The sequence below is a fragment of the Danio aesculapii genome, chromosome 15 (genome assembly GCF_903798145.1).
Source record: "Danio aesculapii chromosome 15, fDanAes4.1, whole genome shotgun sequence".
In the NCBI taxonomy this organism is placed as follows: Eukaryota; Metazoa; Chordata; class Actinopteri; order Cypriniformes; family Danionidae; genus Danio; species Danio aesculapii.
In genome coordinates this window covers 9,660,686-9,684,864 of record NC_079449.1, presented here as the reverse complement: position 1 = coordinate 9,684,864, position 24,179 = coordinate 9,660,686, and the positions used below count along the sequence as shown (strand labels likewise).

At 36.3% G+C, this 24,179-nt stretch overlaps 1 protein-coding gene across 5 annotated transcripts in view; it reads right to left on the bottom strand.

Annotated features, from left to right (window-relative positions):
• Positions 1-24,179, bottom strand: part of robo1 (roundabout, axon guidance receptor, homolog 1 (Drosophila)) — a 514,376-nt gene that overhangs the window by 65,043 nt on the left and 425,154 nt on the right. For all 5 annotated transcript variants that reach the window (XM_056473875.1, XM_056473876.1, XM_056473879.1 and 2 more), the window contains 5 exons: positions 14,614-14,695; positions 13,193-13,361; positions 12,756-12,922; positions 10,368-10,489; positions 1,413-1,647 (listed from right to left, as the gene is read on the bottom strand). In XM_056473875.1, coding sequence (XP_056329850.1) covers positions 1,413-1,647; positions 10,368-10,489; positions 12,756-12,922; positions 13,193-13,361; positions 14,614-14,695 — 775 coding nt within the window. The remainder of the gene's footprint in view (positions 1-1,412; positions 1,648-10,367; positions 10,490-12,755; positions 12,923-13,192; positions 13,362-14,613; positions 14,696-24,179) is intronic.

Below are 24,179 nucleotides of genomic sequence, written 5' to 3'. Positions count from 1 at the left end.
GCACACAACATTATTATGTAAACTTAAACTTGTATTTTGTATGTGTATTAAATATAGTTGTGTTTAATAGTTAAAAAGCGCAAAAAAATTTAATAATAATAATAATAAATTGAAAAACCCTCAAACTTTTATTTTGTATATGTCTAGCTGTGTTTAAACATTAAAAAGCACAAACAAATTCTAAGTATAATTTAATAATAATAATAATTATAATTTTATTTTACACAATTTTATTTTACATTGACAAACGCTCAAACTTCTATTCTGTATATGTATCTGTATATATAACAATTTAATAATAATGATAAATAATAATAAAAATAATTACAATACATTGACAAACACAAACTTATTTTGTACTTGTCTAGTTGTGTTTAATCATTAAAGCACAAAAATTTAATAATAATAATAATAATACATTGAAAAACACTCAAACTTTAATTTTGTATATGTCTAGCTGTGTTTAAACAATAAAAAGCACAAACAAATTCTAAGTATAATTTAATAATAATAATAATTATAATTTTATTTTACACAATTTTATTTTACATTGACAAACGCTCAAACTTATATTCTGTATATGTCTAGCTGCGTTTAATCATTAAAAGCACAAAAAATTCAACAATAATAAAAATAATCACAATATATTGACAAACACTCAAACTTATTTTGTACGTGTCTAGTTGTGTTTAATCATTAAAAAGCACAAAAAATTAATAATAATAATAATAATCAATTGAAAAACACTCAAACGTTTATTTTGTATATGTCTAGCTGTGATTAATCATTAAAAAGCACAAAAAAATGAAATAATAATAATACTTTTGCATATGTCTAGCTGCATTTAATCGTTAAAAAACAATTTTTTAAATAATAATAATAATATTAAGAATAATAAGACATTGACAAACACTCAAACTTTTATTTTGTATATGTCTAGTGTTTAATTGTTAAAAAGCCGTAAATAATAATAATAATAAATAATATTTGTTAAATTCACAAACACTCAAACTTTTATTTTGTCTGTGTCTAGTTGTGTTAAACCGTTAAAAAGCACAGAAAAATAAAATAATAATAATAATAATAATAATAATAATAAATAAGAATACATTGACAAACACTAAAACTTTTATTTTGTATATGTCTAGCTGTGTTTGATCTTTAAAAAGCACTAATAATAATAAATATAATAAATAAATAATAATAAATAGTACTACTAAAACTACTAATACTAGTAATAATTAATAATAATAATAATCAATTGGCAATATTAATTTGCCATACAAAACAATGTTTATATTTTTAAACATTTATAATATAATTGTATGAGGCAGCAAATGTTCCCGTCTCATTTGTACAATGACTTCAGTGATTGAATGAGAAAGAAATAGAGCAGTCGGTCAGATTCTCACCCTCCTCCAGGGTCTTTCCCACTTTGATGTCGCTGTCGGTGCCCTGGAACTCATTGAAGAAAGGGCGCACTTTGAACTCATAGGTGCTGCCCTTCTTGAGCTGCGTGACGACAGCGCTGTGCTCCCCCGGGGCTCCGACCTCAAACATGGCCCAGTCCACACGCTGCAGAGCGCCTTCTGGAGACGGACGGTACATCACTTTATAGCCCTGAATATACTGAGACTGCTGCTCCACCTGAACACAACAACAACAGAACAAAAACACATGGTTATTTAATCGATGCTATTTTAATCTTACGAGTCTCAGGCTGCTTGTCCAAGTGTTTAATCTCATGCTAAGCGTTTGTTTTCTGTTAATGTCAATGGTAGCACCATGTTTTTTAAGTGCCTTATTTATAATCGCGATATTTTTCAAGACACTTCTATACAAGCTTAAAGTGACATTTAAAGGCTTAACTAGGTCAATTGGGTTAACTAGGCAGGATAGGGTAATTAGGCAAGTTATTGTATAATGATGGTTTGTTCTGTCGACTATCAAAAAATAAATAGCATAAAGGGGCTAATAATGTTGCCTTAAAATGGTTTTTAAAAAATTAAAAACTGCTTTTATTCTAGCCGAAATAAAACAAATAAGACTTTCTCCAGAAGAAAAAATATTATCAGACATACTGTGAAAATTTCCTTGCTCTGTTAAATGTTATTTGGGAAATGTTTGAAAAAGAAAAATAAATTCAATGGGGGCTAATAATTCTGACTTCAACTGTATATACACACAGCTATCTTTACTGTATAGCATCCTATTGACCTTATTCTTCAATGTGGAAGTGCGCTCGTTTTTGCGATTGTTTTAGAACTTCCGATTCAGCTGCCTATGGGAGAAATGACTATGAATAATAAACACCAGAAAACGGTTGAACTACTTACTCTACAAACAAGTATTTGCATGACAATACAGACAAAATAGAATAATATAATAAGAAAATATCAGTTTGCAACATCAAGCAGCAAAACGAGCTGTTTTTAACTTCTAAAAATGAATGGAAGTGAATGAGACCGGAAGTCTCGTGGCAAAATGTTTCAAATGGCTGCGCCCACTCGTACGCGGAGAATAAGGTGAATAGAAAGTATTAATTCAAAAGAGAGATCTGTCATTTATGCTGGCCACTGTATATCTGGGCTAATGCTTCAGAAATGCTTCTAATACGATGATTTGTTGCTCAAGCAAAATAAAAAAGTTTGAGTTTGTTTTTATCATTAACACATCTAACATTTTGTAACTGACTTTCCTAATTTTATCATGTTATAATGCAAGTTGACAATCGTGTGTTACTTCTTACATGAAGTGTTTTTCATATGGGAGGTGCGTTTAGGACATATGGCCGTGGAGGGAGGAGAACTGTACACGCTTGTAAAGATTTTAATCAATTCTTGATCCGCCCCAATAAAAGCAGATGTCGTTTCAGCTGCTTCTGATTAAATGCGTATAAAGTGCAAACGACTCAAATGGTTAAAAAGAAACATGTAGGGAAATGATTTCTGCTCGTGTGTGCAAAGGAAGTCTGGTACGGGATTAACATCAGCTTCGGTTGCCCTCAGCATATAATTAACAGTTCATTTGTTCAACATAAAACAGGATAAATTTTAGGGAGCTTTGAAATGTGCTTTTTTTATTCCACTGAAACATGAAGGCCGGGCATGAAGTAGCTCCTCCCCTTTAAAAAACAGCCAATAGCGTTTTTATCCAAGCTCTGCCAGTAAGAGTGGTTGAGCACAAGCGCATCAAATAAAAAGTGTCCTGAAGGGGCGGGGCATGAGATACTAGATAGCATTTGATTGGTCAGGAGATTTGATGAGAATCTCCTGACTGTTGCTTTAAATTCAAGTGAGGGCTAAAAGAGCCTATGTCAATAGGCCTATGTGTCAGTATAGTGGCAGTGTTACGTTTCACGTATGTTTTGTTTGTTCTGTTTTGCGTGCTCTTCTTTTTCTTCCGCTGTGTGTCATGTGCTGGTTCTAGGTGTGCAACCATTGGTCCAAGGAGCTGTCAATCACCATCGACACGCCAATCAAAACCGGGTCCGCTCCGTATAAAAGCCGTGCGCTTGCGCTGTTCTTGAGGAGCGCTTGGCTTACAGCCAGACTCCTCACTTGTGTCGGCCAGCCTGTTCATCTGTGTTTTGCTTACGGTTTTGCTTACAATTTGCTGTATTCTAGTTTTCTCTTTATCAAGAGACTTCGTTATTAGATATGCTTGTGCAGCTCAATAATTATCTAGTGAGAAATTGAACGATCTTTGTGAGAATTGGATTATATGAGATTGTGTTTTGCTAATGGCTAACAGTGTGTACTTTACGAGAACTCTAGTATTGTGAGCCGCTTAGAATATTTATTTGTTAGTTAGTTTAAGGAGGCGTTGCCACATGTGTAATTTTGTTTTGAGGTTATGAAGTTTAGTTAAGCTTCGTGCTGAAGATTACGGTTTTGTTTCTGCATTTTTCTTTGGTTAGTCAGTTTAGTGGGTTGGGGTTTAGTTAGATCGTTTTGTTATATTTATTTCTTTGTTTTGGCAACACTCCTATTTTCTTTAATTTAATTATTTAACATTACATTTATAAATGCATTCTCTCATTGTCTGACATTCACTTAATATTAAATACTTGATTTGTTTCACTTAACAAGTGGTCGTTGTATTCTCTGTCATCCAGCATCAGTAGACTCACTGAATGTTACGTTTCATCCTCTTTAATATTTTAACAACTTAAACACGTAACATTTAATGGTGGCAGCGGTGAGATTATTCCTTTTATTTGGGATATCCTTAAATTTGGATGAGCATTGTGAGATCTATTGTTGCTGGTGAAACAGAAACATTTGTGAACAGGAAGGTTTGATTAAAGAGCAGGTGTCTACGTTACTGTGAGTCAGACAAACTTATCACGAGTATGGCTGATTTTGATTTGGAACATTTTGTTAATGCACCGACTATTGAACAACTAGATAAATGCAGAAAGGATGATTTAATTCGCGTCGCTGAGCACTTTAAAATAAAGGTTTCTAAACAGCAGTTAAAACGAGAAATTAAGAGCATTGTTATGCACAAATTAGGTGAACTGGGTGTGTTGCAGTCGGCTGCTGAGAGTCAGCAAAGTTTACCTGGCGATGACGTCTGCACTCTTAATTCTGATGGTAAGGAAGCAAGCGAAGCTGCTGCGGAGGAGGGTTCTGAATCCAAAGCAGGTTTGCCACCTTTCGAACCTTTTACTCCGACTATGGCTGAGTCTGGAGGTGACGCGCGTCTTAAGTTGCGTTTGGCAAAAGTCCAAATGGAAGAGCGCGATAGAGTGGCAAAGCGTCACGCTGAGATGGAGTTGCGCCTTGAAATTCGTCGCCTGGAGATCGAGGCTGACAAAGAAGTCAAGTTGCGTGAACTTGAGATAAAGGCTGCTAGAGACACACCAGTTTCACAAGGGCAAGTGCCACCTGTGCAAGTCACCACTTCTACGACTGGATCAGGATTCTCGAGTAGTACATTTGACGTGAGTAAACATATTCCTCTTGTTCCTCAATTCAGAGAATCAGAGGTCGACTCATATTTCAATGTTTTTGAACGAGTTGCCTCTGCGTTACACTGGTCTAAAGAAATTTGGCCTCTGTTGTTACAATGCAAATTATCAGGAAAAGCTCAGGAAGTGTGCGCTGCTTTGTCCTTAGAGGACAGTTTAAATTATGAAGTTGTTAAAGCTGCAGTTTTGAGAGCTTACGAGCTTGTACCTGAAGCATATCGTCAGCGTTTTCGAAATCATAAAAAAAACGCTAATCAGACTTTTGTAGAGTTCGCAAGAGAAAAGTGTGTGCTATTTGACAAATGGTGCACATCTAGTAAAGTGTCAAATTTCCAAACGTTGCGTGAATTAGTCTTGCTAGAAGAGTTCAAAAGTTGTGTGCCCGAACGTGTTGTCGTTTATTTAAACGAACAGAAAGTAACTTCATTATCGCAAGCGTCAGTTCTCGCTGATGAATTTGCACTGACTCACAAGAATGTATTCACCCCTGCTCGTGTTGAAAAAGCATTAGCAAATTCCATTTCGAAAAGTCCAACCCGTTTTAAAAATCAGACAGTAAAAACCGGTGACGAGAGGGCCTGTTATTATTGCCATAAAACTGGACATTTAATAGCAGATTGTGCTGTGTTAAAGCGTAAGCAACAAAATTCTGTTCCTAAAAGTGTTGCTTTTGTAAAGACAGTGGATGTTGGTAAAACTCAGGCAGTTTCTGATAGGCTGGATGCAGATCCCAGTTATAAGCCTTTTCTTCTGGAAGGTTTTGTGTCCGTGGATAAATCCACGAGTCCGGTTAAAACAACCATCCTCCGTGATACGGGTGCGATGATTTCGTTTATTGCTGCTGACGTTTTGCCACTTTCTGATGAGACATTCTGTGGAAGTCATGTACTAGTGCGAGGGATTGAGATGGGTGTTACGAAAGTTCCACTTCATGAAATTCACCTGCAGTCTGATTTGTATACTGGCTCTGTGAAAGTTGGTGTGCGTGAAAGTTTACCTGTGCCCGGTGTACATTTCATTCTTGGCAATGATCTTGCTGGCGGTAAATTCATGCCAGTATTAGAGGTGTGTGAGAAACCTGTGTTGTCTGATCATTCGGACGATTTGATAAAAGATTATCCTGATGTGTTTCCTGCGTGCGCCGTTACGCGAGCGCAAGCCCGTAAATTCGCTGATGCGGATGATCTGGCTTCGACTTTTATGGCACCTAGCTTTGAGAACGATGTGTTGATGACTGAGAACAAAACTGATGAGAAATGCGATGTTCCAGAAACAGTGTGTGATTTGAAATTGCAAGTGACCAGAGAAAAGATTATTGCAGCACAAAAAGAAGACGGTTCTCTGCGCAATATCTTCTCTTTAGTTGTTCCGATGGAAGTTGCCAATAGAAGAAAAATTACTTTCTATATTGACAATGGATTACTGATGCGTAAGTGGTGTCCAGATATTACGAATGAATGGGCAGTCGTAAATCAAATTGTCATTCCTTTGTGTTACAGGCAAATGGTACTCTCCCTGGCTCACGATCACGATCTTTCAGGACACTTAGGTATTAAGAAAACTTACCAACGAATTCTGAAGCATTTCTTTTGGCCTAGGTTAAAGTCGGATGTAGCGAAGTTTTGTAGAACATGCAAGGCATGTCAGTTTTCAGGTAAGCCAAACCAAGTAATTCCACGAGCACCGCTTGTTCCAATACCAGTTATGGGTGAACCTTTTTCACATGTTATAGTTGATTGTGTTGGTCCTCTGCCCAAGACAAAGGCTGGAAACCAATACTTATTAACTATCATGTGTACGGCGACGCGGTTTCCCGAAGCTGTTCCGCTACGGAAAATCACTGCGCCTGTGGTGGTAAAAGCACTAGTGAAATTCTTTTCAACATTTGGTTTACCTCGAGTAGTTCAAACTGACCAAGGTACGAATTTTCTTTCAAAACTTTTTGCACAAGTACTGAAGACCTTAAACATCTCTCACAGAACAGCCAGTGCGTATCATCCAGAGAGCCAAGGTGCTTTAGAACGGTTCCACCAGACGTTGAAGTCAATGCTTCGTAAGTACTGCATGGACACAGAGAAAGACTGGGATGAGGGTACACCTTTAGTTTTATTTGCTATTAGAGAGGCAGTTCAGGATAGTCTAGGCTTCAGCCCAGCACAGTTAATTTTTTCACATTCCGTCCGAGGACCGCTCAAAGTACTCGAAGAGAATATACTTTCTCCGGTCACAAGTGTTAAAACGAATGTTTTAGATTATGTGAGCAAATTTCGTGAAAGATTACACCAAGCTTGTTCACTAGCGAAAGAGTCGTTACTGAACGCACAGACCGCTATGAAGAAGAAATTCGACCGTGCATCTGTTTTGCGTAATTTCAATGAAGGAGACCAGGTATTAGTATTGTTGCCTGTTGTTGGGTCTGCTTTTTCTGCACGTTTTGCTGGCCCATACAAAGTGATAAAGAAATTGAGTGATACTGATTATGTGATTGGCACGCCCGATCGCCGAAAAAAGTCCCGTGTCTGTCACATTAACATGTTGAAAGCTTACCACTCTAGAGAGTCGATTTGTACAGACCAAAAGGAAACTGAAACTGATATTTCAACTACTGCTCTGGTATCTGAAGTTCTTGATTCTGAGTCTAACTCATCTGAAGATGATGGATTGATTGTGCGTCACGAATATCAACAGTGCGCTCGACTTTCAAATTCTGAAGTTCTTGCTGACTTAGATTCTCATTTACATCTACCCGATTCACAGAGTAATGACATTAAAGAGTTAATCAGTTCTTTTCCAAAGCTTTTCAGTGATGTGCCGTCCTGTACTACAGTCTTGCAACATGACATCGAGGTGGGTACTGCTAGACCGATCAAACAGAATGCGTACAGAGTGAGTGCTGCGAAACGTTCCATAATGAAAGCCGAGGTTGATTATTTGCTGAACCATGGTTTGGCAAAACCGAGTTGTAGTCCATGGAGTTCACCGTGTTTACTGGTCACGAAAAGTGACGGTACTGCTAGATTTTGCACCGATTATAGAAAACTTAATGCTGTGACTGTTCCTGACTGTTTTCCTCTTCCGCGCATGGAAGACTGCGTGGATAATATTGGCTCAGCAATATTTGTTAGTAAATTAGATTTATTAAAAGGCTACTGGCAAATACCACTCACAGCTCGTGCATCCGATTTGTCTGCTTTTGTGACTCCGGATAATTTTATGCAATATTGCGTAATGGCTTTCGGCATGCGTAACGCGCCAGCCACATTTCAGAGACTCATTAACTGCGTGTTAGCTGGAGTTGAAAATTGTAATGCATACTTGGATGATGTCGTGATTTATTCCCATAGCTGGGAAAATCATATTTCCACTCTCAGGGAAGTTTTCATGCGTTTTGAGAAAGCATCTCTCACGATAAATCTTGCCAAATGTGATTTCGGACAAGCTACAGTCACATATTTAGGTAAAGAGGTAGGTCATGGTCAAGTGAAACCGGTGAATGCGAAAATAAATGCCATTGCAGAATTCCCCATTCCAACTACGCGAAAAGAACTGCGTCGATTTTTAGGAATGGCGGATTATTATCGCAATTTCTGTAAGAATTTCTCAACCGTTGCGAATCCGTTAACATCATTGCTTAGTCCATCTTGCAAATTCGCATGGTCTGATGATTGTCAGCAGGCATTTGAAAACATAAAAGCTCTCTTATGTAGCGCACCTGTGTTGGCCGCACCAGATGTTACGAAACCTTTTACGCTGGAGATTGATGCGAGCGCTGTTGGAGCAGGTGCAGTGCTCATACAAGAAGACGCCCGGGGTATTGAACATCCAGTATGTTATTTTTCTCGCAAGTTCAACAAGCATCAAGTAAACTATTCGACCATTGAGAAGGAAACACTGGCATTGTTAATGTCTTTGCAGTTTTTTGATGTGTATGTGAGTTCAAGTGGTTTTCCTGTTACTGTGTTTACTGACCATAATCCTCTAGTGTTTTTAGGTAGAATGTACAACCATAACCAGAGACTGATGCGTTGGTCCTTGGTAACCCAGGGATATAACCTGGTGATCAAACACAAGAGGGGGTCCGAGAACGTCATGGCTGATGCGCTATCCAGAGCTTGCAGTGTTGGGGGTTGGAGTGAGTAAATTATATACATTGTAATTATGTATATAATTTTTTTTTTGAGGGGGGAAGTGTTACGTTTCACGTATGTTTTGTTTGTTCTGTTTTGCGTGCTCTTCTTTTTCTTCCGCTGTGTGTCATGTGCTGGTTCTAGGTGTGCAACCATTGGTCCAAGGAGCTGTCAATCACCATCGACACGCCAATCAAAACCGGGTCCGCTCCGTATAAAAGCCGTGCGCTTGCGCTGTTCTTGAGGAGCGCTTGGCTTACAGCCAGACTCCTCACTTGTGTCGGCCAGCCTGTTCATCTGTGTTTTGCTTACGGTTTTGCTTACAATTTGCTGTATTCTAGTTTTCTCTTTATCAAGAGACTTCGTTATTAGATATGCTTGTGCAGCTCAATAATTATCTAGTGAGAAATTGAACGATCTTTGTGAGAATTGGATTATATGAGATTGTGTTTTGCTAATGGCTAACAGTGTGTACTTTACGAGAACTCTAGTATTGTGAGCCGCTTAGAATATTTATTTGTTAGTTAGTTTAAGGAGGCGTTGCCACATGTGTAATTTTGTTTTGAGGTTATGAAGTTTAGTTAAGCTTCGTGCTGAAGATTACGGTTTTGTTTCTGCATTTTTCTTTGGTTAGTCAGTTTAGTGGGTTGGGGTTTAGTTAGATCGTTTTGTTATATTTATTTCTTTGTTTTGGCAACACTCCTATTTTCTTTAATTTAATTATTTAACATTACATTTATAAATGCATTCTCTCATTGTCTGACATTCACTTAATATTAAATACTTGATTTGTTTCACTTAACAAGTGGTCGTTGTATTCTCTGTCATCCAGCATCAGTAGACTCACTGAATGTTACGTTTCATCCTCTTTAATATTTTAACAACTTAAACACGTAACAGGCAGATTCAAAATAAAGACCAACGTCCTATGCTAATGAGGGACAGATCATCACTAATGGGCAGGGCTTTCCACCTCTGATGACACAGACAAAGGCAGAAAGTCGATCAAAGTGTTTGTGCAGGCTGTTTTTATCAAGTGTGATTGTAAAAAATAAAATTAATGAATTTTTATGATTAGAAGCTGGTTATATTTACAGACTGTTGCCACACAACTGTGTTTAAACCCCTTATAAAAGTGATTTTTGCATAATAGGTCCCCTTTAACTGATTTTTAGCCACAGATAAACATAAACTACAGTGAGACATTGTTTTGATAATGGTTTAAAGTCATCCATTAGTTTAAGTGAAAACATAGTAGTACTTACAGTCCACTGGACTCTGACAGAAGATGATGAGAGAATTGTGGGATTGTGGAGGTGAATGACGACATCTCCCAGTTCTCTCTGGATCTGGCCATGCTCCACTCCCTGACTAGTTGGTGGGACATCTAATCATATAAACACAGAAAAATATGTAGCGCATGGATATACATTTCTAAACACACAAGATATACGAACAGCAAATACCCCAGAATTTGGAGATAATACACAAAATGGCGATACAATCTTTTTATAATTGAGAAAGCTGGCATGAAGCGGGAGTTGTGATAGTCTCTTCTTTGCTATTGTTATGTCTGCTTCAGTGAAGTGACTTCTCACTAGATTTTTGACTTTGTCCATTGGGAACTGACTGGCCGTTTGTGGTTTGCTATTGGTGGGTCTCATAAATAATTTATAATAAGCACTGAAATATTAGATAAAAAAATCATCAGGTTTTTTGTGTGATGATTTCAATATAAAGCAATTAACCATGTTTATTTATTAATCACTTCACACTGTCAATGTCCAAGCAGCTTGTAGAGACATTTAAAAAGCTGTTAAAAAGACCAAGATCTCCTAGGCTGTCTAAGAAAGCATAAAAATTATTTGTATGTATGTTGTCTATCAATTAATCAATCAGTCGGTAAGTCGGTCAACCCCTCAATCAATAGTCAACAATCAATAACCAACCAACCAACCAACCAACCAACCAACCAACCAACCAACCAACCATTAAACCAATTAACAATCCAAGCAAATATTTAATCAATAAATCAAATTAATCAACAAACCAATGCAACCAATTATTTAACCAATCAATCAACCAAACAATTAACCATGCAACCAATTATTTAACCAATCAATCAACCAAACAATTAACCATGCAACCAATTATCTAATCAATCAATCATCAAACCAACCAATCAAACAAATCAACCAACCAACCAACCAACCAACCAACCAACCAACCAACCAACCGACAATTAAACTAATCAATCAATTAACTAACAAATCCAACCAATTATCTAACCAATCAATTAATCAACCAACAAATTAACCATCCAACCAATTATGTAATTAATCATCAAACCAACCAATCATCAAACAAATCAACTAACGAATCAGTCAGTCATTCAGTCAGACAATCAATCAATAATTCAACCAATTAACCATCTAACCAATTATCTAACGAATCAATCAACAAATTAACCAACCAACCAATTATCTAGTCATCCAACCAATCAATCAAATCAATCAATCAATCAATCAATCAACCACGCAAGCAATTAATCTAACCAATCAACCAACCAACTATTTAACCAGTCTATCAACCAATTAACCAGCCAACCAATCATCTAGTCAATCAATCAATCAATCAATCAATCAATCAATCATCAAACCAACCAATCAATCCAATCAACCAACCAATTAAGCATCCAATCAATTATTTAACCAATCAACCACCACTTAACCAGCCAACCAATTATCTAATCAATCAATCATCAAACCAACCAATCAGTTAAGCATCCAATCAATTATCTAATCAATCAACCAACAAATTAAACATCCAACCAATCATCTAGTCAATCAATTAATCATTAATCAAAGCAACCAATCAATTATCAATCCAATCAACCAACCAATTAACCATAAAACCAATTCGTATCGATTTACTTATTTATTTTCTACTTATTTATTTCAAATAAATACATTCATTTAATTCATTTTAAGGAAAAGTTTTTTTGCTCTTGACAAAGTAGAAAGCGGAAAATAAATGGTGAATGATTATTATCAGACTACTACCACAACATGACACATGCCAGGTAAACATTTTAGAAATGACTATTACGTTTTACCGAAATGCTCATTTGACAGCAGCTTGAGAAGAGACAGAACAGCTCAAAAACAAAACTACATCAAGGAACATTGGAATTTAATTCTACGTTTCTGCCACAACACTATGGTTAAAGGTAATTATATCATAAATCTGTGTTAAATGTTGTTTATTTGTGGATTGGAAAGTATTTAACTGGACTGTTGTGCATTAGTGATTTTCCACGTCTGTTGTTGGGAACGTTGATGCAGTTCCATCAGGCATTAAACTTTAAAGCATTAGTGATTTATATCAAGGAGCTAAACCGGAGTGCTTTTTAGTCAGTAAATTTACTCCAAGCTAAGAATGAAAAATACATTTTCTATGAGAATACTGGAGTTTTGAATCCTGTTCATTCTCTTGTATGTTACATATACATACACACAATCAAAACATTGCTTGTTGTAGTTCACTTAACGCCTACAAGTGTCACTAACTCAAGGCTTTCTGGATTTCAACACACACTGCCTTTTCAGTACATACAATGGGATATATGTCTGTGAGGTCAAAGGTGAACTGACCTTGTGTTTTGACCGCGTCGCTGATGGGACTGGGGTCGCTCAGGCCATACGCATTGGCCGCTCTCACCAGAAACAGGTAGACGGCGCTGGGCTTCAGACCCTTCAGCACGAAGCTCTCCGTCTTCACATGATCGGCGAGCGTCTGCCAGCTGCTGCCTGCTGCATGGCTGCAATCCACACCACACAAATCAAACATCACCCTTCAGATTACTGCCGACTAAACTTTATATCAAAATACTGTCATTATCCCAAACAATGAGGTAACCGCAAAACACAGCCCTTACAGGAAAGCATGGTTATTTATGACAGACCGAAGCAAATGGAGCGGGTATTTACAGAAACCCCCATTAGCTCGTGAACTGTGTTTACAAACGTTTGCAAAGCCCGCCTGTTTGACCAATGACTGATCACTATGCAGTCAGAAGTGATGATGTCACCTGAAGGCCTCGATGACGTAGGAGGTGGGCGTGGCTCCAGTGTTCAGGTTGGGCTTCCAAGACAGAGAGACGGAGGTGCGGCTGACATCTGTGACGTCTGGTTTAGACGGGGCACTGGGGATGAGGTTGGGATCTGTGGGACGGCCCGGTTGAACCGGAGCACCAAACTCTGAAGACAAAGACAATGGACATTTTAGTAGAAATGCCAAATTAAGAAATAATCCCCAAGAAGCTGTGTTTACAGTGAATTTATAACAGCTAAGGGGGCGATGTTAGGCGGAGTGGAGTACAGTGTAAAATCACTGTAAACCACAGCTTCATGGGGGTTTGCTGCTTTCAAGGACAGGTGATATCTGTTGTATTAAACATCCTTAAAGGGATAGTTCACCCACAAATGAAAATTCTACCACCATTTAGTAATTTGTTCCAAACCTACTTAAGTTTCTTTCTTCTGTTGAACACAAAATAAGATATTTTGAAAAATGCTGATGGGTTACACCCACTGACTTCCATAGTAATTATTTTCCTTCTATGGAAGTCAATGGGTGCTTGCCACCAGCATTCTTCAAAATACCTTTTTCTTTACCTTTCATACCTTTCTTCAGAACGACATAAATAGAATTGCAGGATAGATAGATAGATAGATGGATGGATGGATGGATGGATGGATGGATGGATGGATGGATGGATGGATGGATGGATGGATGGATGGATGGATGGATGGATGGATGGATGGATGGATGGATGGATGGATGGATGAGCAGACAGTCAGACAGACACATTTGGATGGATGGATGTATGGATAGAATAAGACAATAGACAGACGGACGGACAGATGGATAAGCAGACAGTCAGACAGACACATTTGGATGGTAAGATGGATGGATGGATAGAATAAGACAACAGACAGACAGACAGACATACAGACAGACGGATAGATAGACGGATGGATGGACAGATGGATGGATGGACGGATGGATGGATGGATAGAATAAGACGACATACAGACAGACAGACAGACAGACAGACAGATAGATAGATCAGCAGATAAATAGAGAAGCAGAACAATAAATACATTAACAGAATGCCAGAACAAATAATAACTAGACAACAGATAAATAGAAAGGCAATAGATAGAATGATGGAACAACAGAATGACAATGCGCATAAATCGCATGAATGTTTAAACCACATGAAGGAGAGTTTTCATTTTAGGGTGAACTGTCCCTTTAAAACAATTCATCCGTTCATCCATCCATTCGTTAATGCATGCAGCGCAGTGGCTCGAATTTGCATCAAGACACAATGAAAACCAATTACAGCTGGACGAGGGTTTAATTTCAAACTCAATTTCAGAGCTAATTTCCTGTGGTGTGTTTTTCAGCATCTCAGTCTATTGTGTGTTATCTTGCAGTCTGTACCTTGAACCTCCAGGTAGGCCTTCCAGGACGCCTCTCCACTCGGGGTTGAAGCTGTGCAGGTGTACATGCCAGTGTCGCCCAGCTGAAAGGAAAAAACATATGCATACATGTTAATCATGATTTATGTTAATCATGAGAAGGACGAGACTTTGATATTTCTGAGTTTTGTACAAAAAATCTCTGTATTTATACGGAATATACATATACGCAAACATATGACTGTCATGAGGCCATTATTATTGTTTAATGAATTTTATAACATTCATTCATTTTCCTTCAGCTTAGTCCCTTATTTATCAGGGGGTCACCACAGTGGAATGAACCACAAACTATTCCAGCATATGTTTTACGCAACGAATGCCCTTGCAAACCAGTACTGGGAAACACCCATACACTCTCTCATACACACACACACACACACACACACACACACACACACACACACACACACACACACACACACACACACACACACACACACACACACACACACACATAATATTTAGGCCAGTTTAGTTCATCCAATTCACCTATACCTCATGTCTTTGGACTGTGGAAAACATGCAAACTCCACACAGAAATGCCAACTGCTACAGCCGGGACTCAAACCAGCGACCTTCTTGCTGTAATGTGACAGTGCTAACCACTAAGCCACTGTGCCGCCCTAAATTTTATAACAGCAACCTTAATTTATTTGAACTACAGTGGTACAAATTTAAATCCCATTAAATACTAATAATGACGTTATAAAATGATTGACACTAGTATTAACTATACTAAAACTAGTACTAATATTGAGTATTAACACTTCTAATAAGAATTTCAATTTGTTTCACTTAAAAAATTATCCAAAAATATATTTATGACACAATTATAATAGCATAAAGACAATCATGTTTATGACAGATTTATGACAAGTCATATTGTCTTGGTAATGTCCAAGTCAAAGTTGTCATGTCACCTTTGATATTAAAATGACATAAGTAAGCAAATGACACTTTGTGACATCTAATGCTCATTTACATATTCATGTAATGATTATAAAGCTGTCATGTTAATATTTTAAATTTAATATAGTGTAGCTTATGAACCAGTGTAGTATATTGACCTTATTCTGCAATATGGAAGTGTGCTCGTTTTTCTGATTCAGTATTCCAATGGCTAGGAACAATAAATGACAAACTACTCTACAAACAAGTGTGTTTATTAGAGGTCTGAACCTACACTGGTCGGTTACGATTATCATGCCATCGATTCGGTTCAATTCGGTATCTTGGTGCATTGACGATGCTTTCCATACATAATTTTAGATTTTACTTCACAGGCGCTGTTCACAGATGAGTGACACTGATAAACGGCAGCTGCGCAGTGTTGCCAGATTGGGCGGTTTTGGATAGGCATTTTGGCGAGTTTTGGATAGTTTTTGGGCTGGAATCAGTCAGCTACATCTGGCAACACTGCAGCGGCGATCACAGCTTCATGATAGACGCGGTGGAGAAAACTTGCGCGCTAGTGTCTGTATCCAGAAGTATCACTGTAACAGCTGAGAGAAGAGGAAAAGTCACGCAGCCGGTCAAATGGGCCACAGTGAGAGAGAGAGAAATGGACAAGTCATATTGTCTTGGTAATGTCTAAGTCAACTTTGTCATGTCACCTTTGATATTAAATTGATGACATCTAATGCTCATTTACATATTCATGTAATGTCATGTAATGATTGTAAAGCTGTCATGTCTATTGCGACTTCCTGATTTCACCTTAAATCGCTAAAGAAGCAGTGAGGGTCCTTTGACTTGTGACACGCTGAATATCTGAGACAGACACGCTCCGCCCAAGATGTTAAGCCTCCTTTCCATTACACACGACAAACAACAAGCGACAAACCAAAAGTCATTTATTTCCAATAGAGAGTAGTCCATGCATGGAGTTCCGATCATCTCCGTATGAAGAAAATTAGGATCTGATTTGAGCTGCGGATCCGTTCAAATATTTGAACTCCTGTGACTAGACCAAATGAGAGCAGCCGACCGGATGTGCTGTAATTTCAGTGTTGTCCGAGCAGGTCAGTGCACGTGAGATGAGAAACAGGAGTTGTTGATTTTTTGCTATTTTTTTAATCAGAAAAAAATCTATATTAAAAAAATAAAACATTTTTATTTAGTCATAAATGAGTAATAAAAAAATATACATTTTTTAATGTTGTCTCCACATTCCCTCCAAAATTTTTTGCGTTCCATGAGTTTTTAGGAGTAGGAATAGGAGTTTTCGTAATTTTTTTTTAATCAGAAAAAAGTCTATATTAAAAAGAAACATTTCTATTCATAAATGAGTAATAAAAAAAGATTTTTTTTATGATGTCCTCACATTCCCTCTTAAATTTTTAGCGGTCTATGAATTTCTAGTATTCATTCATTCAACCATGGTGAACGCACAGAGAATTAAGTCTCTTGCTTTTGCACTCCTTTATTTCAGACACCGTGATCAGCTTCTCTCCCATGGTGCATGACAAAACTGAAAACTCGCGACTGCGACTGCCACAAGGGGGCGTATTACGTCAGTCGTATCCAAATGTCATGTGCAGTGGAAAGGCGGCTTTAGTAGCAAAACTTAATATAAACTTGAAACATGACATATAACAAGCAGCAATCTGTGAGTTGAATACCTGTTGCGTATTGCGTTAAGTCTGATTATTGCGTTGTAAAGTGGCGTGTAGTGATATAGAGTTGTTGCGTGTGCCGTGGCGATCAACAAAAAATATGACTACCCCACTCTCTTCCTAACACCTGTGTGAGTGTGTACGCGCTTTATTTGCTTTAGCAGGTGCCAGGTATGCCCACATGACCAAAACATAATGCGTCACTCGTGAAACCCAAACCGACTGATAAACAAATAAACATTATCATTAAATGAAACGTAATATAGCTTCTATAATGTCGATCTTATGAACACACCCTTCAAAGTAAAGTGTTACCCTTTCCTGAAATATTCGGCAAATGTTTCCGCATCCGCAACAAAGCTAAAATAAATAAATATACTATATATTATAACAATAAATCAAATTTTTTGGATGGTTATCAGATATTTGTGCACATGTTAAATATAAAAATTAATGTGTTAAATTTCTGCATGACTAACAGTTTATAAAAAAAGGGAACAAACAAAAATACATGTTAAACAAAAGACTGGCAGACATATGAGAAGATTCACGTGCATGTTCCTAGACAGCGCTTACTTATCAAATAATGAAAACACTAACATTTGCAGGATGTAGTGCTGGAATATGCTAATATCATTCTGAAAAAAAGGACTCAGTTAAGAGTACGTCAGTGGATCTGTCAGTCAGTCTGCACGGGCGGCGTGAAAAGTCGCCAGAAATAGGCAGCCTTTCTTGAGCTGCTGGTGTGCGTGTGTTCACTTAATGACATGTTCATTACTGTGGCCCGCCTGAAGCGCAACAGATAGAGATGCATCTCTCCATTTCGCTTTATCTCCCCTCTATTCTTTAAAAGAGGCGAGTGAGACATCCATGTTAATTAAAATCGGATAGTGACAGCGAACACGGCGGGGACCTTTGACCCCCATGCAGGGGAAACCAGGGTGTTTTTGTGTGTGTGAGTGTCCTCCCCCCAGTTGTGTGTGTCTCTTTTCCCCTGGTTTGGAGTGTGTGTGTGTGTGTGTGTGTGTGTGTGTGTGAGCTCTGGGAGGCTGACAGCGGGAGTGTGTGTTCACACATCAGAACCTGCAGGTTGACTGACGGCGCCCTGAACACTAACAGTCTGTGAGTGAGATGATGTTGGGGATGAAAGGAGAGTCAGTCTGACACACACACATACACACACACAAACACAGACAAAAGAGAACACCTTCAAATGAGCATGCAAGCACAAGATACTAGAATAGTTTTGTGATCATTATCATATTTAAATAGTTACAAACCAAAATACAGCGATTCTGCATCAACACTTCCCTGTGACTGTTCTTGTTTATTTACACCGCAGCCAAACAGTGCTATCTAGGAAAATAGTCTATGTTTTTGTATTGGAAAACCAAGCCTCAGCCTATTTTTTTGTGAATCCACTAGAGGGAGTTGTGTACATTTTTCTAAATCTGAAATACTTTTCTTAGTGTACGTTTTGTTGTACGTTTCAGATACACATCCTTCTTGTACACTTCTGTGAAAAGGCGGGGCTTGTCGTACAGATCACCTAGCGAACCACTGACCAAATATTTTTTGTTAAACAGCGCTTCACCCCAAGCGCTCTGCATCACAATTTCGACACCATACAAGGTGAGCTGCTAAGCAAACTGACCACACCAGAAAAGTTGTCCATATAGACATAAATAGGTTACCAAAACATACACCACAAGAAATTATGGACATCATTAAGGTGTTTTGTGGTATTTTGTTGGTGCTGTTGAAATAACTGCAGCCCAATAATCCTTTATTTGTCAATAATATGTAAATATTATTCATATAAAAACGAAGTTACTGGTGACATATTGCCAAATTATTTACAAAAATGTAGGCTGAAGCATGTATTTCCAATGAGCCTGTGTTGTATCTTTCACAGTTAACTACAGAATATTAATATTTTAATTTTAATATAGTGTAGCTTATGTACCAGTGTAGTATATTGACCTTTTTCTGCAATATGGAAGTGTGCTCGTTTTTGATCTTCTGATTCAGTTTTCCTATGGGAGCAATGGCTAGAAACGGCAAATTACTTGTTCTTCAAACAAGTGTGTTTATAATTACACATAAAAAGTAGAATAATGTAATAAGAAAATATCAGTTTGCAACATCAAGCAGCCTAAGGAGCCGTTTTAACGTCTAAAAATCAATGAATGAATGAAAGTAGAAGTCTCGAGCCAAAAAGATTACAATGGCTACGCCAGCTTGTACATGAAAAATAAGGTCAACAGTATGTACCACCTTCAGTTAGTAGAGTGTTTGGTGTTAGAATGGGAAAAGCCTCTAATTTATTTGAGTTTGATAAAGGACATTGTTGAGCAATGTTCAAAGTGCAACAAATCACCAGCAGATACAACAGTGGTGACCAGGGCAATGTGTCACAGCACACAGATCAAGACACCTGTGTTTCTATGGTGCTTTATACAATGTAGATAGTGTAAATGCCACTTCATGCGGTGGACAACATAAATAACATGGCGAATAACATTTGTTTTGTTTTACAGGATATATTCAATATATCAAGCAGGTAACGGAATAGTGGTAGAATTCTGGTGTTGTTCTAGTTAGTTCAATTGAACTTCTTTTATTTTTTACTCCTCTGAATGTATTTCAGAAAGTATTTTGAGATTCGAATGTATTTTTTAATTTGGAAATAAACAGCAAGATGTATTATTCGATAATTCAAAATACAAAAAAAAAAAAAAAGAAGTTTGTCCAACTTGCTAATATAGAGATCTTAACATGCTTAAAACAATCTAGACTTAGTTGAGAAGCAACTGTTACATGAAAAATAGCCAATATAGGGTTAAAAAAAACATTTTGATTTTGATTAAATTCTGATTTTGTTGTTTTGTATACAGCTAATAAAGCTAATAAAAATTATTTCATACAAATCCGCTAATAAAAGTAAAATTTTTATATTTATATTTTATATTTAAATATTTTTTTAATAGTCTCATTAATAAACTTCATTAAGGCTAATAAAAATTATTCCACACAAATCCGCTAATAAAAACCTTTTTATATTTATATTTATTCATATTTATATTGTTTACATTTTTAATAATCTCATTAATAAACTTCAATAAAGCTAATAAAATTATTTCACAAATTAGATAATATAAAAGTAAGATTCTTATATTTATTTAATTATATTTTATATTAAATTTTTTATAGTCTCATAAATAAACTTTATTAAATCTAATTAAAACTTATTTCACACAAATTAGCTAATAAAAGTAACATTTTTATATTTATACTTATTTATATTGTATACACTTTAAATAACCTCATTAATAAACTTTAATAAAGCTAATAAAAATTATTTCACAAATTAGCTAATGAAAGTTACATTTTATATTCAAATTTATTTATATTTTATGTTTAAATATTTTTTGCAATAGTTTTTGAATAAAAAATTATTTCACACAAATCTACTTTTTAATACGTTTTTATATATTTTTTCAACAGTTTCAATAAAATGTAAATAAAGCTAATGAACAAATGATTACACACAAATCAGCTAAAAAACAACAACATTTTTTTTATTTAAATATTTTTTTCTCAATAGTCTCATTAATAAACTTTAATAAAGCTAATAATTTTTTTTACACAAATCAGCTAAAAAAAACTACATTTTTATATTTATTTATTTATTTATTTATATATATGTAAATATTTTTTCTCAATGGTCTTATTAATAAACTTTCATAAAGCTAATTAAAAAATGATTTCACACAAATTCTCTAATAAAAATTGTAATTATTCTGTGAAAATATGAGTTGCAACCAATTAATTTCCAGCAAACCTGTATCTTAATATGTGATTAATCTGCAGCAATGTTACAGAAAGGTGTGTGCAATGCAATATTTTTATAGAGGAACGTTCTTTGATTTTTGATTCTGTCAGTGAAACCTGCAGTGCGGTTTCAGATATACAGAATAAAAGAGTTAACAGCTTAAAAAAAAGACCTGCCAAGTTGAGCTCAGCGAGCTAACCGCATCCAATAAACCACACCGCCGCATTCAGAAACCTCCATGAATAAAATATTAATAAAACGCAAGCGAGGCGCTGGGTCTGAGACACAACCGCTCGCCATTCCCTGTAAATAGTTGTTCAGTGTGGCGTGTTTGGAATGGAAAATTCCATAAAAATCTGTTACTAAGGAAAACCGAACAAGGGAAACAGTGCTTTACGAGAACAAGTTGGTTTGGTGCAGCAAATGAACACAAGCTCAAATCCGGGAGAACTTTAAGGCAAGACAATGCAGGTGAATAGAGTAAATAAGTACATGTAAAATACTAATATTTCTAATATATAACAATAATTTATATTAATATTCAACCTTCTTTCCTAGCTGATGGATTATATTAAATATTGCAAGCATTTTTTGTAGTAAATTTTTCAAAAATATTATATTTGAATACGAATATAAGGACACATTTAAATAAATGTAAAATATTTCTAGCCCAAAAATCTGAACACTGGATATGAAGGAAATAGTGGATTCTTGGAAATCGAACAGAACAACTTCTTGTAGAAAAAAATATAATCTCATCCCTCAGTAAAACATTCAGAATACAGATGAGAATAGCAAGTCTTGCTGAAGTAGAGATTTACAGTTCAGTGCTGGAGAAGAAAAACTCAATTTGAGAAAACCACCATTGAAATATGTATTATAACTCTAATTTACCAGACACAAATTGAAAGATTGTGAACTGCACTCACGTCCTGTTACTGTTCAAGCATTTTGTTTGGATAATTTGTTTGGCAATATATAAAACTTTATAAACATTAATAAAATAATTAAAAAATATCTTTAAAAATATATATATAAGGAAAATGACTAAATCAGTGTGTAAAGACATTTAATCTAAAGCAAAAAACAAAACAAAATTACTTAAAAAAAAAAAACAAAAAACAAAGAAACATTGCAAAACAAATACATTAAAAAACGTAAAAATATATATTGACGCTTCTTTAGGATTATTTATTTACTTGTCTATTTAAAAAAAACATAATTCATTATAATTGAAATAATATATATAAATGTTTTCAAGACCAAATAGTAGGGGCGTCAAAATAAACTGTTTCTTCGATGCACAGTTTCTTCGGTCGCAGACAATTTGGTATCGGTTCAGTAATAGATCCTAACCGGTTATTACGTACTGACGTCATTTATCTCACCTGCGCTGTGAGGCGGTAGAATAGGAGGCGGCGAGCGCAAGTAATTAAAACGCAGAAACTCTGCACAATCCACTATGTGTGTTTGCTGGGCAGCCATTCACTGACACTGAAGTTACAACAGAAGCCCCTATTTCACAGCTATGGAAAAAGTGAAAGTAAACTTCATTTCTCTTTCTCTCTCTCTCACTGTGGCCTGTTTGACCTGCTAGCGTGACGTTTTCTCTCCTCTCGGCTGTTATAGCGATACTTGTGGATCAAGACACGAGCGTCTCTGCAGAGCGAGTTTTCTCCACTGTGTCTATTATGATCAGCTGTGATCGCCACATTCATTTATCAGTGTCACTTATTGGTGAACAGCGCCAGCGCGTTAGAGCCAATCGCAGTTTCAGTTGAGCGCGCTCGACAACGCTTAAAAAGCAAGCGGGATAATATTTACGTTTGATTATTTGCTTTAAATGCTCATGTTGTTCTGTGCATGTATTTGAGTTTTGTTTGATACAGAGTGTTTTCTTTGAGCACGTAAAATTAAAGATACAGTACATATATCTGACTGCTTGAATTAAAGGACAAGATTGTATTACAAATACATCTAAAAAAAAATACATTCTAATACAAGAATTCTTGCAGGAGATAGTTATGTAAACAATAACAAGTGCTCAAAGTGCTAAAGAACTGAACAGCTAAACTGAAGATCAGAAGTGAAATCAAGGCCATTATCACTTCTTTTTTCTTTTTTTCTGGGTTATAAGCAAAGTCCTGCAAACTCTTTCTTTTTAGGACATTTGGACCAGAAGATGGAGCTGGTACAGTGGAGGAGGCTGAGGGTCTGTTGTTTGTCCAATCATGTTTTTTCTTCCGTCAAATAAAAATATTAGGCTACCTCAAATCGATCACTCCACAGGAAATATGCCTTTAATTAATGCTCCGCTGTTATTATTATTATTTCACAAAACCTCTGTCAACATTTTTAATAAAAGTCATTAGATTAAAGATTATGTCTTATGATTATGACTTATTTCCTCCGTCTCGCTCGCGGTTCATGTGTGCACGCTGCGTGTGATGAAAGAAAATGACAATGAACATGATATATATCATATGTTGACTTTTTGTATTACAATTTGTTGTTTACATATGATATTGCATTAATTTGCATACATATTTGATAAGCTGTAAAATGAAAGCCTCAGTTTGTTTAATTCATAGATTATGTAGGTCATTTTAAAAACTGATATTATATAAGAACTATTAATAACTGTAATTTTCCAAATGGAGAAAAGCTTGGTTTGTTGGTTGTACACTAAATCATCAATAGCCTGTTAGTTAAGTTTATGACGCGGCTCAATGCAGCACAGAGGCCATCAGCATCAGCGCTGGTTTGTGTCAACTCATCTATGTCAAACTAACCAGAAATATTCTTCTTTCATTTTGCTTCTTTGGCAAAATACATCTGTAGACACATGTGTTTACACGTGCTGCTGTCCTGGGAGTTTACAAATATTTGTTGCACATTTAGGGGCCGATCACAAAGAGCACGCCTTTCTGTTCCAAATATGCGACTGCCTTTTATGTTGACAAGAAAACAAGAAGCGCGGTGCTCTTCTGTTTGTCATTATAAACGACTGAATCAGCTGACCTGTATTGTGCGTGAGTCGTGTTGCTGTCGATGTTATAACTGTAATTTTTAATA